Source organism: Lineus longissimus, chromosome 18 (assembly GCF_910592395.1).
Source record: "Lineus longissimus chromosome 18, tnLinLong1.2, whole genome shotgun sequence".
Taxonomy (NCBI): domain Eukaryota; kingdom Metazoa; phylum Nemertea; class Pilidiophora; order Heteronemertea; family Lineidae; genus Lineus; species Lineus longissimus.
In genome coordinates this window covers 3,492,247-3,506,696 of record NC_088325.1, presented here as the reverse complement: position 1 = coordinate 3,506,696, position 14,450 = coordinate 3,492,247, and the positions used below count along the sequence as shown (strand labels likewise).

Below are 14,450 nucleotides of genomic sequence, written 5' to 3'. Positions count from 1 at the left end.
CAGTAGAACCTCCCTTTGGGGACACCTCTCTAGTAAGAACACCTCTCTATCAGGGCAGTACATCACAGTCCAGAGGATGTCCTTATTAGAGACTGAATTCTACAATGTGTCACAGAGACGTGACGTCAATTTTGTCTGAGTTTTGACATCATTTTGATTATCATGACGAGCTTTCTGAGCTATTTTTAGCCTGAGTGTAAAGATATATTGCCCAAAGAGATAGGTTTTATGAAAGTAACAAGAATTTTTGAAGAAAAGAAGACTTCCCCGATTCGTTTAATTCTTAACCCCGATGCATATTGCTGATCGCTTGCGTCACCTATCTTCCAGGCTGAGAAACAAGCCACAGAAGATGCTGAAGCACCAGCGGAGGAAGAAGCAGCTCCCCCTGCCGAGGAGGAAACGAAACAAGAAGAAGAGGCAGCACCAGCAGAGGAACAGGAGAAGAAGGAGGAGGAAGAAGTCGACATCGATTTGACGGATCCTGAGGTCGAGAACGCTGCGGTTAAGATACAGGCTTCGTTTAAGGTACAGTTGTGGTCAAAATGAAAAACCTATGATGAGCCTGAAGTGAATTGCTGATGCAACGCATTCCCAGGGCAGGAAAGAGGTCACTCCTCACAGCATGGGTGTAGCTAGAGGGGGGAAAATGCCCAGGAGTCGCCAAAAAATGTGTTTTTCACCATGATTTTGGCAGAAAAACTTCAAAAATTGACATTTTGGGCCCCCCTCCCCCAGCCCCCCAGACCAAAAAGCTAGCCACTCTCTTGCACAGCATGTAAGATAAAGTGATGCAATTAAGCCCCGATACTATAATAGAACTACAGTGTTGAAAAGTGAGGGTAGCACACATCATTGCCCCATGAGGCTATAATTGGACCACTTATCACGAATTGAGATTATTCGCAAAATCTGCAAAAACGAAATGCCCACAAAAATTTGGCAGTTTAGAGTAGATCATGCAACCTTTTGAGGGGAAAATTCATTTCAATTATCATACTTTCAGGGTTTTAAGACGCGTAAAGAAATGGCTGAAAAGAAAGCAAGCACAACAGAAGCCCCAGGGACTGAAGATGCAGCTGCAGAAGAGGCCCAAGCAGATGAGGCCCAAGCGGAGGAGGCCCAAGCAGATGAGGCCCCAGCAGATGAAGGTGAGGAAGTAGACATTAATTTGGAGGACCCTGAGGTACAGGGGGCGGCCGTTAAAATACAGGCCGGCTTCCGTGGAATGCAAGCAAGGAAGGAAGTAAAGGAGAAGCTGGATGCGAAGAAAAGCGAGGGGGCAGCAGATGAGCCAGAGGCTGCAGCAGACGATAGTGGGGCCCCTGAAGGGGATGCTGAGGCCCAAGAAGGGGAGGCTCAGGCCCAAGAAGGGGAGGTTGAGGCCCAAGAAGGGGAGGCTCAGGCCCAAGAAGGGGAGGCTGAGGCCCAAGAAGGGGTGGTTGAGGCCCAGGAAGGGGAAGTGAAGGAGGAAGGTGAGGCCCAGGAGGAGGCAGCTCCTGCTGAAGCTCCCGAGGGTGAGGGTGAGGCTCAAGAAGCTGAACCTGCTGCTGATGCTGAGCCTGCTGTGGATGGTGAGGCTCCAGCAGTGGATGAGGCTCCAGTAGAGGGGGAGACGGCTGAGACTGGTCAACAAGCCGAGGAAGCTTGATCAGTTCCAAAAATTTGAATTTTATACTCATTTTGTAGTTAAAAACATTCCAGAATATGCAACATTTTCGTAAATTTACTGTGGTGCGGTATTTTTGGGATCGCTTAGTTAATCACCTTCTTCCTTCACTACATCATTGATATATTATAAAGATCCAAGGTTATTTGATGGAGTTTCTATAGATCAGAGTTTAGAGAAAATTCGAGATAATTACTTTATTTTCTTCAAAATTCTCAAACTTTTTAAAGAATTTTGGTGACAATGTTATGGAAAATTGCCTTTCCCTATTTTCCTGTGGTCATATAAGTTAATGAAGCATACTTTAAGAAAGGAAGGCTTATCTTTCCCACGGGCCTATCATTGACTATAGCTTTCCCCAATTTTGCAGTACCCTGCTTTGATCAAATTTCTATCGTACTTTTAAAACTGACCCAAAGTAAAAATCAGAAATATCATCGCGATTTCATTCGCTCATGTAATTATATTCATTCCAGCACAAATTAGCAATTTCTGGGATAAATTTAGAGTTAAATTTTTCTCCGGAGGTGGAAAAAACTTGGTACGTGATAAATTATGGTACAAAAATCCCCTTCCATTTTTGCATGACGGCGCATTGGTTGAAACCAATTCAAGAATAGTTTATTTTTTTAAATGATGCAAAACTTTTGCTAAATTGAGACTAAAAACACAATTGAATTGATTTCAAGTCTTCATGGGACGGTAAAAAAGCCATTTTCTGAGTTTTTCGTGAGTTTTGCAACATGCTGAAGACTGGATGGCTATTTGGTTATGGTTCGTGCATTGCAAATGTTTACATTCTGTGATATGGAAATCAGGCGGTTAAATGTAGGCTTTTTGTGAATGATCTTATTTTTTTTGAATTTTTGGACTAATATTTTGTGCCAAACTGCGTTTGCTAAGCATCAAAAGAGGCATTCTGGGCAAGATAATTTGCATATGACAACAATACCAGTGATAAAATTGCATGTGGTTTTTGGAAAGTTTTTTACTTATAGGTATCACTGATACAATATTGTGTCGAATTTCATTCAGTTGCAAATATACATTTGTACCCATTCAGATATGGTTTTCTTGCAATTGAATCGAATTTGAGGTGGGGAATATTCCAGTTTTAGTATGAAGTGCATGTTTTATGGGTCTGAGTTTTGAAATCTTTTATGTCGCGATCGTCTTCCGACTCAAGTATGCAAGTGTGTTAACTTTCTTGCTATCACAGTGCCGAGACATTTATTTCAGGCACTGTGTTGTTTATTGACAAACCTTGATCCTCAGTTGCCTGTGAGAAGAGTTCTGAAGAGTCAAGCACAGGTCTATTGGCTTAAGGTTTGACTTAAGGTCACCAGTCAGACAAGGATTCCATTTTGTGAGTTGTCACCAATTCCAAATTCCTCAAAATCCTTGCACTAGTTACCGTTTCATCCAAATGGAATTTCGTTATCATGTTATTCGTCCATGTTATTCCAACTAATCCCCAAGTTTTGTCCTTCTCTTCTAGCTGGCCAAAAATGATTCTAAGTGACCCGGGTAATCAGTATGAGTCAGTTCATATGTTTTATATTACGTGCCGTTCTGTTCGTTGATGGAGGGCATCAGCAGGGTTGAAATTTCAATTCGGCAACGGCCATAGCAGATTATGCCCACAGAACTATAAATTCGCACAAGGTCCTTAGTTCTGCAGCTTTGCCCTCCGAGTGAAAAACCAAATTTCAACCCTGATCGGTCAAACAGGGAAAACAGAAAAAACACCACTTCAAAATTGGAAAATTGTTTCATTTAACAAAATATACCATCAGATTGAGCTGATCGAACTCTTCAGAATGAGTACCCATGATATCAAGTTATTTCTACCCTACTCGCAGTGGTCACCATGGAAACATGCAAATATGCTTAGCAACCATTGGGGTTGCTATGGAAACATGCAAATCAAGTTAATTTTCCTTGGCAACAAATTGTGATTCGAATTTGTTTATATTTTGGAGGCCTTGTTATGGGAGTGCAAGCGCACACCAGTCACTGACCGCAACCAGGGATATTTGTTGCCAATTATATCATGTAAAATTGTGGTGTTATTTTCTGATTCCTAATTTGACCAATTCTGATGATCCAATTTCATTTCTTTTCTTTTTCCTTTATGTTTTGTTTAGTTCTGTTGGTATGGCTTTGATTTTTGCTCGGCAGACGTATCATGAATTTACAAATCTGGTTTGGACAATCAAAAATTTGGAAACTTTCGCAAGATGCAGCAAATCTTGTACAAGCTTTTGGCATTTCAGGCTGTGATGCCTTTGCCAAGCACGTTTATTTTGATAAAAATATGCATGATTAATTATTTTGGGATCATACATTTTCATCTTCAGTGGAATCTATGGCATGGTGTAAAAAGGCATTTTAGGAGACATCAGGGGTACCAATTCCCCCAGATTCCTAAAAATAGGTCAAAACATCGCTGATGACTTTCTTTTGAGGTCACTTTGGACTGGCCGTGCATGTCTACCCCTACTTTTGTGGGGTGAAGGCTTGGAAATTAGGGCAGGTTGTGTAACAATTAAACCAGTTCATGCGTCAGTATGCATGAAAACAATAGAAAAATGATTTTATTACACTCCTTTATTTTTCTGTCAGTGTGATATTGTGCTCTGTCTAAATATTGTCGCATTTGGTCAATCTTGTGTCAGCATCTTATAACTTCTTATCAGCTTTGGACCGAAATTCACAATCAAGACATGAAATTGAACACTGTAATATCAACATTTTCAGAATGTTCAAACATTTGAAATGATCTCCAAATTAGAAAAATCAAAAATGCTAATTTTAACCAGTCAACAACTAAAAATTTTTCTTTCTATTTGGAAGGTCTGTTTGACAGTTTTCGATCATCACGTTGTGGGATTCCGTAAAATACACACATTATGGGACTCTGTCAGTCATGCCTGTGCCCCAAGTTTCAAGCAAATCTGGGGATGTTTCAGTCAAAACTCTACCGGTTTGGCCTAAAAATTTTCAAGATTCAGTCAAAACACGGCCCATTTCAAGCAAAACTTAATTTGTTTTTGTCTGAACTGGACCAGTTTCAACTGAAACATTTTCAGTTTCAGTTAAAACTTCGCCTGAGATTCAACCAAATCTCTACCAGTTTCACTTAAAGGTTTATCGGTTTCTGTCAAAACTCGGCCAATTTCAACCAAAAATTTATGAATTTCAGTCAACACTAGACCAGTTTTTTTGAAAACTCAATCAGCTTCAGTCAAAACTGTCAGTTTTAGTTAGAGCATTAAACTTTCCTGGTTGTGATTATAGCACCGTGTTGCTCAAAGAATTCTTTTTGTTCGAAATTGTTGAAAATCTTGTGAGTGTAGATGTGGTTTGATCATGGATACGACTTGAGTGCCTGCAAACAAGTGATTTAAAAGTGCTACTACCTGCGACTATAATCACTGCAATGTGCGACAAAAAGATCTCTCTTCTGCGAGTATAACTGGTTATCGCCAGGTTTGATATTGACTCGCTGGTCACTGTGACATACGATGGCCAACGTAGACAAGTGATCATCGTCAGATGTGATTTGAATCGCAGGTGGGTGCAATAAAAATTGCATGTTTGCGGGCGCTTTAGACATGCGCTTTGGTCTTCTTCTCACTAGGTCTTCCAGGCTTTGTTGTTTGTGGGTGTCGTGGAGTTTTGCCTTCAGGCTTTTCAGTGGTTTCTTTTCAGGTCCCCTACCACTTCGGGGGTAGGAGAGAACCATGGTTTCTCGTTTTGAACATTTTCCAATGCATGGTTGATATTTTAGATTATATCTCTGTGGTTCTTGGTTGTTAACTCCGGTGTCGCAGAATCCGTGAATGAAAACAGCAATTTCAGTTAATTTCAGTAAAAGCAATTCATTGCACTTTTGTATTTTAACATCTTTGTAATCAGTAACTAGAGTTTCCCAGAAAAATGATGGAAGTCGTTTCAAGCAGTTTAACATATATATACAGCCTCGCAAATTGGGGTTCATGGTCTAAAGCTGACAGTGAAAGTTGATGTTTTGAAGTTTAAAATCCTTTAATTAAAGGGGGTTTTGGATGAGCATGACAGTGTCCCTCCATTTTCCACAGCTCCATAGACACCAAAGCGCTATTGATTTATTTGTAGGGCTCGGATGATTCCTGGTCTTTTTTCTGGGACGCCCAATGATTTTGATTATAACATTTAAAGGCATATGCAGTTCATCTTCAATGTTTTTGTCTGTGCCACAAGTAAATAGAGACATTGCCCCTCTACATAAACAAGACATGCATTGTTGAAATTTATATTCAGTTTGTATTCACCTCAAATTTAACTTCAAGTTTCAAATTTTGATGAATAGCATTCGCCTTTAAAGCTTAGTAGATTTTGCACCTTCATATCTTCCTGTTGACTTTCCTTTTAATTGTGTGCAGAAACCTTCATTCTTTTCTCCAACAACAGTCACCATGGATATATGCAAATTAGTGTGACATTTGCTTAGTAACCAATATGGTTGCTATAGCAATATGTAAAGCAGGTCGGAAACCAACCATTGTGGTTCCAGTTCAAAATTTGCATTGAACTTCCTTGGTAACCATTGGGGTTGCTATGGAAACATTCAAAGCAGATTGAAATTACTTGGCAACCACATTTTTTAGTCAGTTACCAAGGAAACCATGATCAGTTCAACCTCCAATCAGTTTACTCTTTTGGAAAAAAATCAATATGTTGACTTAAGAAAACATTTGAATAAACTTTGAATTTTTCCTATCTTTCCAAACACCCTGGGCCGTCAACCTCCTACAGCAGGCCTTTGAATTGCCCCTGGAATACATGTAGACTAGGGCTTTCCAAAGCCTTGTTACAGGAGGATGAGGACCATAGATAGCTTTTAGAATAGATTAACTGTGTGAAATCATGGTGTTGGTCTAATTCATGCTGTCACACTCTAAAAATAGTCAAAATTTGTAAAAAGTACTAACAGTCATCTGCAATGGGAAGTCACACACTTTAAGATGAAGTTGCAAAATTTACCACGAAGTGTTTTTTGATGAGATTGTAAAGATGAATAGGGTAGTGTGTATGTCAGCCATATTGGATGGCAAACGTTTAGTCATACACGGCAAAACGGGTCTGTCACGTAAGTTCAACATCATTGCGAAGACGGAACCTTTTTGTTTTACCGTACGTGGTGACTTGTTTACCGCCAATGTGACATTATCTGAGCACACGTTGTTGTCGTTTACATGTACATAATGTATTTTAAAGATTATCATTTTAATTTCTTGAAATCGTTTGAATATTACTTACTTGCATATCCATAAAATCTCTGTACGTGACTTAAGGCTCCGAAAACTATAAATTTTTGCAGTTGCGACCTGTGACAGTTATTCATGCAATGAGCGATAAAAAGATCACTTGTCTGGCGGTAAAACCGGTATTAATCACTTAGTTTGATATCGATCACAGCTTGCACTGATTCTTGTTCCAGGTGCCACCGCAAACAAGAGATTTTTATGACAACGATCATAGGCTGCAGTGACAAGAATTGCTTGTTTGCGGGCGCTTTAAGTACATAATGCATGCATCATTTCATAGAAGCAACACCAATAAGCCTAGTTTTGCCAGTACTTTGCTTAAGACCGTGTCCACCCCAATTTAGTCAGCAAAGGGGCGGCTGTAGAAAAGGCCTAATTTACATGTACCTTTGATAGGATTTTGTGACAGACTTAATTGTGTTGACCTAGTATATTATATCTGTTTTTCCATGGTACATATACATCAATACATACATTTTCTTAAATGATTTAGGCTATAAATTAAACTGTAAAAATTGTGTAAAAAGTGAAGTTTTAGAGAAATATATACCATGAACATTCAGTGAACTACTGTACAAAATTTGATGTTGTATTCCTCTTGGTTTTGGAACACTATAGTAATACAGCTAGTTTTGTATTGGTGAAACAGTTGTTATATACACTTGTACTGAATCAGTAATATACAAGTTGTATACATTTGTACTAGGTTGTGTACTGGCTGTATACATTTGCACTTGGTAATGTACTAGTAATTTACACTTGCAATAAACTACTCATGCACTAGTTATATACCCTGGTAATAAACAAGTCATGTTCTAGTTTTACACACTTGTATTTACTAGTCATGTACTAGTTATATACAATTGTAATAAAAGCTAGTCATGTACTAGTTTCATACTCTTGGTCATGTACTAGTAAATTTGTAACAAGAGACTTATCATTTACTAGACATGTACTAGTTATATGCACAGTGTGGTTTTCTAGACATGTACTAGTGATATACACTTATAATCGAATTGTCATCTACTAGTTATAGGCCTATAGATGAAGTATACTTCCCTTCTGAATATGCAGTAACGTAACTTATATATATATATACATGTATAAAGTGATTTTTAAAATGCACTTTTTTAGCCAAGTTAAGTCCATAAGTAGAGTGGTAGTGTTGATTGGTGCGGGCAAGATTTAGTGGTCAAGTGATTCATGAAAAGTCATGTGTTTGAGCAAAAAGATATATCGTAATCTACATCCAATCTGTAAAACACATCTTGGGACATGACCTTGTGACCTTGACATGTGCATGTAATATCTATAACTAATGCAGCAAAATCAATAGATTTGTTGCACTGCAAAATTTACTTAGCAACCACTGGAAACATGCAAAGTAGATTATGTTACTTGGTAACAATTGGGGTTGCTATGGAAACATGTGAAATAGCCTCCAGTAACTTGGCAACCAAGTAGTTACTTGGCAACCAAGTGTTGCTAATCACTCCAACTCATTTAAAAAGCTTCTTGTTGCAAATAATTTGGTCCAAAACTATTTTTGCCAACTTTCAAAAGCACTTCGAAATGATTCTCAACATAGACTAGGAGGAACCTTCTTAATCTTGTCCTCACCCATCATGTCAGACCAGTTATGCAAAGAACCATGTTAGATAATTTAAAATGTATAGCAATACTAGTGTCTTTGATATTGTCATGAGGTTATCACTGTGGACAATCGCGTCACAAGCATACCCTGCTATACAGACTGGAAGAAGTATATGTAGTATTGAAACACCCTGCATTACAAAGAATATGACCAAAAGATTATTGTCATTGGGTGTATAGCCCATTATGCCGGTACACAGTGGTAATGAAGAAGCAAAGAAGAATAATAGTTGTAACAATCGATGCAGATGCAAGTTTTGAATGATGCTATGCAGACATCACGAGTACCGAGTTTTTCCAAGTTTTTATTGCACAACTTTGTTGAAAAAGTGTAAGCTTGATCATATTGTTATATACACTAGACTTCTAGACATCTTTTAAGAACAATTTCCATTCAGTAAATCATCTATCGAATTCATCTTAGTGACTTTCGGCCAAAATAACCTTGAAAAATAAGGAAGTATATGGTCATATTTAACTTTTGGTCTTGGGGGAGCAGAAGGCCCTCTGGCAGAAAAGAACATTTTGGTAAAAAAAGGTACAAATCTGCAGGAAAACTTGTTTTTCGTAGACATCTGGGGGCACTTGCCTAGCCTGCCAACCCCCTACCCGCTTAATACAGCCCCGAAGTATGCTGCAGTTCCATTTCAGTAGCACCAACATTTGCTCATCATATTTTCTCTATCAGTTTGGGTTATTTGACTTTCTGATAAACCTTGTAAAATCTCGGTATGAATGGAAGTTAAGCAGGGCAAAGTGAACACTGTATGTAAACATTAGCAATATTCAAGTCTATAAATAAATGTTTGGCATATTTTGGAATTTGGAATTTCTTCATCTTTGTGTGTGTGACTTATCCGACTAACATTCCTAACCCTGCACGTCTTATTTCACCTAACAACTTCACGCAATTTCATCCTATACCCCGTCAAAAGAAGCGGGGTTACCTTAGCAGTCATCTACCTTAGTATGCATGGGGAGATCTGGTGATTTCTATACATGTAAGACATCTTGTCCTCATAGACATATGTCTCTTATAGACATACATGTACATGTATATCTCTTTCCCTAGTCGAACTAAAAAATAAAATACGTTTTTAAAAGTTTTTTTTACAAAAAAATGAGAGAACAAACAACAGAAAATCAGAAAATAAATTAAGTTTTTAAAAACTTTTTTGTATCTTTTGAAATTAAAAAAAAAGTTTTTGTATTTTTTTGTCATTCCAAAATCTTTTTAAAATTTAAATTTAAAAAGTCTTTTATCATTGTGCATTCATACGGCAGCAGATTAGTGCCATAAAAAATAAAATATCATCTCGTTATTACGCGATGTTATCTCGTTATTACGAGATCTTTTCTCATTATTACGCGATCTTTTCTCGTTATTACGCGATCTTTTCTCGTTATTACGAGATGTTATCTCGTTATTACGCGATGATGGTATATGGGTCTATAAAGTACGCACCTTTCCCGCGCTTGATCCTGAGCTTTAATCCTCGATGTTGCGTGCACTTTCGCATCTCGTAATAACAAGAAAAGATCTCGTAATAACGAGATAACATCTCGTAATAACGAGAAAAGATCGCGTAATAACGAGAAAAGATCTCATAATAACGAGAAAAGATCTCGTAATAACGAGATAATATTTTATTTTTTATGGCACTAATCTGCTGCCGTACATTCATCATTAAATCAAAAATAATTTGTTTTTGTATGATCGAATCATGGACATTATGTAGTTGATGTCCTATGGACATTGTATTTGATTTCGATCATCTATGTGATGTCCAGTAGACATCTTGTTAAGACATCGTTTCGTGATGTCCATTAGTTGTCAATTAAAGACATCACCAGATTTTCCTCGTTAATAGAGGAGGGAGGTCAGTACTTACCGCCATTTACTAGTCCCCTTGTGGGAGGTGTTGGATCAAAATCTTTTTGGCAGCATGGATGACTGTAGAATTTCATCACAGAACAAGATATATCCATTTGGCAGTTTCGAGAAAACTCAAATTTCAGAAAAAAAAACTGAAAATGGATTGAAATGTTTTGGACATTTTCAATCATAAAAGTTTCACTATTGGCCATAATGCTCTGAAATTTGGAGGGCAGGTTGGTAAATGGTCAAGGCCATGGTATGGTTTATTCCAAAATATTACATATGGTGCATATCTCGTTTTGTGATAAATCTCTGATCATGTATTCTGTCGTTGCCCGCAGACTTCACTGTTGTCTGTTGGGCCTTGGAGACCACCGGAGTGTGCAGAAACGCTGCAGACTCTGTGGATTCGAAGCAAGAGCAGCCCAAGGCTGTGCTTGAGTGACACAGGTGCATCGCCACTGAAGTTCTGGTGGCAGTCTGGATGATGTGCCCATGCTCGGATAGCGGAGAATTTTGGTGCCCTATTCGGGCCGTGCAGATGACGTCATTGTAGACAATATAGTTGTGTTGTGTACTACCATTGTCACATGTCACTGTCACAACCATCTCTCATTTGTGGATGGAGCCCTTAACCTTGCTAACTCGCACTACAGTAGAACCTCTCTAGTAAGGACACCCTCTAGACTGACAAATGCTGTCCTCAGTAGAGATGTGCTCCGATTACATAGGTCAATTGCAAAGAAACTCCCATTTGGGACCAAAATCATTGTGTCATGCTTGTATAGAAGAGGTGTCTGCTAAGGGAGGTTCCACTGTAGTTGGACACTAATCACACTCATTCAACTCAATCCTATCCCCTCATATATTTCTACGTTCGATAGAAGTCGAAATCCACAATCCTTACTCCCCCAGTCTAGCTGGCCAAACCTGGTTCCCCTTGGGCAGTATGGCAATTCAAATCCGCAGTCCGGTCTGTTTAATGAAATCAAGGGTTGACTCCAGTTTCCTCTTGGTTCCCAAGAGTTTGGCAGATTAATCAAAGTCGTCTGACCAAACATGGCACTGCTGGGAAGCAGAGGTTGCAGTCTTGTTCATGGTTGTCACTGGGGCAGGCTGGTGTGTCTGCTATCCTAATGCGATGGAGTTGGCTGTTTAGGAAACAAAGGCTGGTTCCTCTGGTTAGCAAAGGTTGCAATCTTGCATAATATGGATCGGAGTCTGTCCCTGGTGTCCACAGGGACATGCTGGTGTATCCACTCCCACTGCGATGAAGGTAGCTGCCTAGGCTGGTTCCTCTTGGCAGCAGAGGTTGCAGTCTTGCATGATATGGATCGGAGTCTGTCCCTGGTGTCCACAGGGGCAGACTGGTGGATCCGCATCCCAATGTGATGGAGGTGACTGTGTAGACTGGTTCCTCTTGGCAGTATAAAGGCTGCAGTCTTGCATAATATGGATCAGAGTCTGTCCAGGGGTATGCTGGTGTATCCGCTATCACAGGGCGATGGAAGTGGCAGCATAGGCTGGTTCCTCTGGACAGCAGAGGCTGCAGTCTTGCATGATATGGATCGGAGTCTGTCCCTGGTGTCCACAGGTGCATGCTGGTGTATCCGCTATCACAGTGCGATGGAGGTGGCTGCTTGGGCTGGTTCCTCTGGACAGCAGAGGCTGCAGTCTTGCATGATATGGATCAGAGTCTGTCCCTGGTGTCCACAGGGGCAGGCTGGTGTATCCGCTATCACAGGGCAATGGAGGTGGCTGCTTGGGCTGGTTCCTCTGGACAGCAGAGGCTGCAGTCTTGCATGATATGGATCGGAGTCTGTCCCTGGTGTCCACAGGTGCATGCTGGTGTATCCGCTATCACAGTGCGATGGAGGTGGCTGCTTGGGCTGGTTCCTCTGGACAGCAGAGGCTGCAGTCTTGCATGATATGGATCAGAGTCTGTCCCTGGTGTCCACAGGGGCAGGCTGGTGTATCCGCTATCACAGGGCAATGGAGGTGGCTGCTTGGGCTGGTTCCTCTGGACAGCAGAGGCTGCAGTCTTGCATGATATTGGTGGGAGTCTGTCCCTGGTGTCCACAGCGGCATGCTGGTTTTATCCGCTATCCCACTGCGATGGAGGTGGCTGTGTAGGCTGCTTCCTCTTGGCAACATAGAGGTTGCAGTCTTGCGTGATATGGGTAGGAGTCTGTCCTTGATGTCCACAGGAGCAGGCTAGTAACGCGCAATGCATGCGCGAGTTGTCTGCCAATGATCCACCAGTGACGTGCTTATCTCTCTATGTTTTGCGTATATTACGTGCAACCTACGTGCGTCCTACGTGCTCGACAGCACGACTATGACGTGATTTACGGGATGTCATTTGTGATTTGACTGTATATGAACATGTGGATACTCTCTTTACATCACAGATGCGACTTGCCAAGTTTGGTGTGTTGTGTCACAAGGCTTGCTACATGTACATACCCAATGCAATGCTTTGTCCATCAGCTAATGCAAATCATTTTCTTTTTTTTACTTTCCCATCTATCATTCTTTGCCATTCTTTTGCTTCTCTTTACTTTAATCCTCGATTGTCTGATTCCTTGAATCTCACTTCTTGTTCTTGCTTTTCTCATCCTGTGTCACTCCAATCTTCTGCCTTACCCCCCTCCAGCCTCTAAACCCAAGTCCAAATCAAGCTCCAGCAGCTCGTCAACAACGTCGGAATCTTCGAGTGATACGGATGAAGAAAAGAAACTAAAGAAGGCATTACGGAAAGAGGAGAAGAAAAGATTGAAAGAAGAGAAGAAGTTGATGAAGAAGGAACGCAGGGAGGCCAGGGAGAAACGTCACCAGGTAGGACCTCTGAATGTTTTAAAATGATTCAAAATCAGTGGTGCCATTGGGGCTGTTCAAGGGGTCAATGTTTTTTTCCTGGGTTTTCAAAACGTTGCTGAGCCCATACATACAGGGTGGCCAAAAAAATGCAGGCATGCTTATTTCCACTACCCTCGGACTCTTAGCACTAGTACCAGTAAAGGGGGATGAAGAAGAACCAGAATAAGATGGTGAAGCGGGCTGCTGGAACTGTTGGTGTAGCCAGAGAAGTTGTTGCTCTGAAGCTTTGTGTGGAATATTCGGGCCTCGAAAGACTCACCCGTAAAATTTCTCCCGACCTAGTTTTATAAAAGTAGGCTGAACAAGTTGAATCGGCTATTCTTCATGGAATCCACTTTGTCTGTTTACTGTCATTGTTTCCAAAGAGTGGAAAATGATAGTCGTAGTTCCACCTATCATAAAACCCAGTGTTTTTTCAAGACCCGTGTCTTCGCCGTGTGTCAAAAAACCCGCGGCGCACTTACACCTATCAGTTGTGTTAGATAATGGTTAATAGCCCCGGCGACAGGTGCGCTGTAGGTAGGGAGCTCTCCTGTGTTTCTTTCCCGTTGGAGGGGGCGCAACACAGAGGCAACTACACCGCGCCATCGGTCGCCGGATCTTAGAACTTGCAATTGCCGTGTCTATTCAGATTCCACCTATCAAAAAACCCGTGTTGAACACGGGTCTAAATTAGCCCCCGATTAGCCCCATCGAGCTCGATGGGGCTAATAGACACGGGGATTTGACACACGGGTCTATTTAGACACGGCAATTCATAGGTGTAGGGATTTGATAGGTGGAAGTATGACATTCTTAGAAATATTTGTGGCAGGGTTTTCATATCCATCTGTTATTTGGTTCCAGGAGCGTCGAGATGAGGGCATGGCCAGTGACACCGAAGATGACGAGGACATGAAGGCAGAAAAGGAACGACAGAAGGCGGAGAGAAAACAATACAAGTTGGAGAAGAAGGAAAAGAAACAACTGAAGAAGAAAGAAAAGGAGGAAAGAAAAGCAAAGAAGGAGAAATCAGAAAAAAAGGTTGGTTGTCATTTTCTTTGATTTTGCTATAGAT

The 14,450-nt window shown here is 40.7% G+C and overlaps 1 protein-coding gene across 14 annotated transcripts in view; it reads left to right on the top strand.

The window, feature by feature from the left end:
- Positions 1-14,450, top strand: part of LOC135502527 (caldesmon-like) — a 272,930-nt gene that overhangs the window by 249,488 nt on the left and 8,992 nt on the right. For 13 of the 14 annotated variants that reach the window (XM_064795443.1, XM_064795455.1, XM_064795453.1 and 10 more), the window contains 4 exons: positions 331-528; positions 1,007-1,151; positions 13,170-13,351; positions 14,240-14,416. In XM_064795443.1, the coding sequence (XP_064651513.1) occupies positions 331-528; positions 1,007-1,151; positions 13,170-13,351; positions 14,240-14,416 (702 nt within the window). The remainder of the gene's footprint in view (positions 1-330; positions 529-1,006; positions 1,152-13,169; positions 13,352-14,239; positions 14,417-14,450) is intronic. The other variant, XM_064795452.1, reaches the window with a different exon arrangement.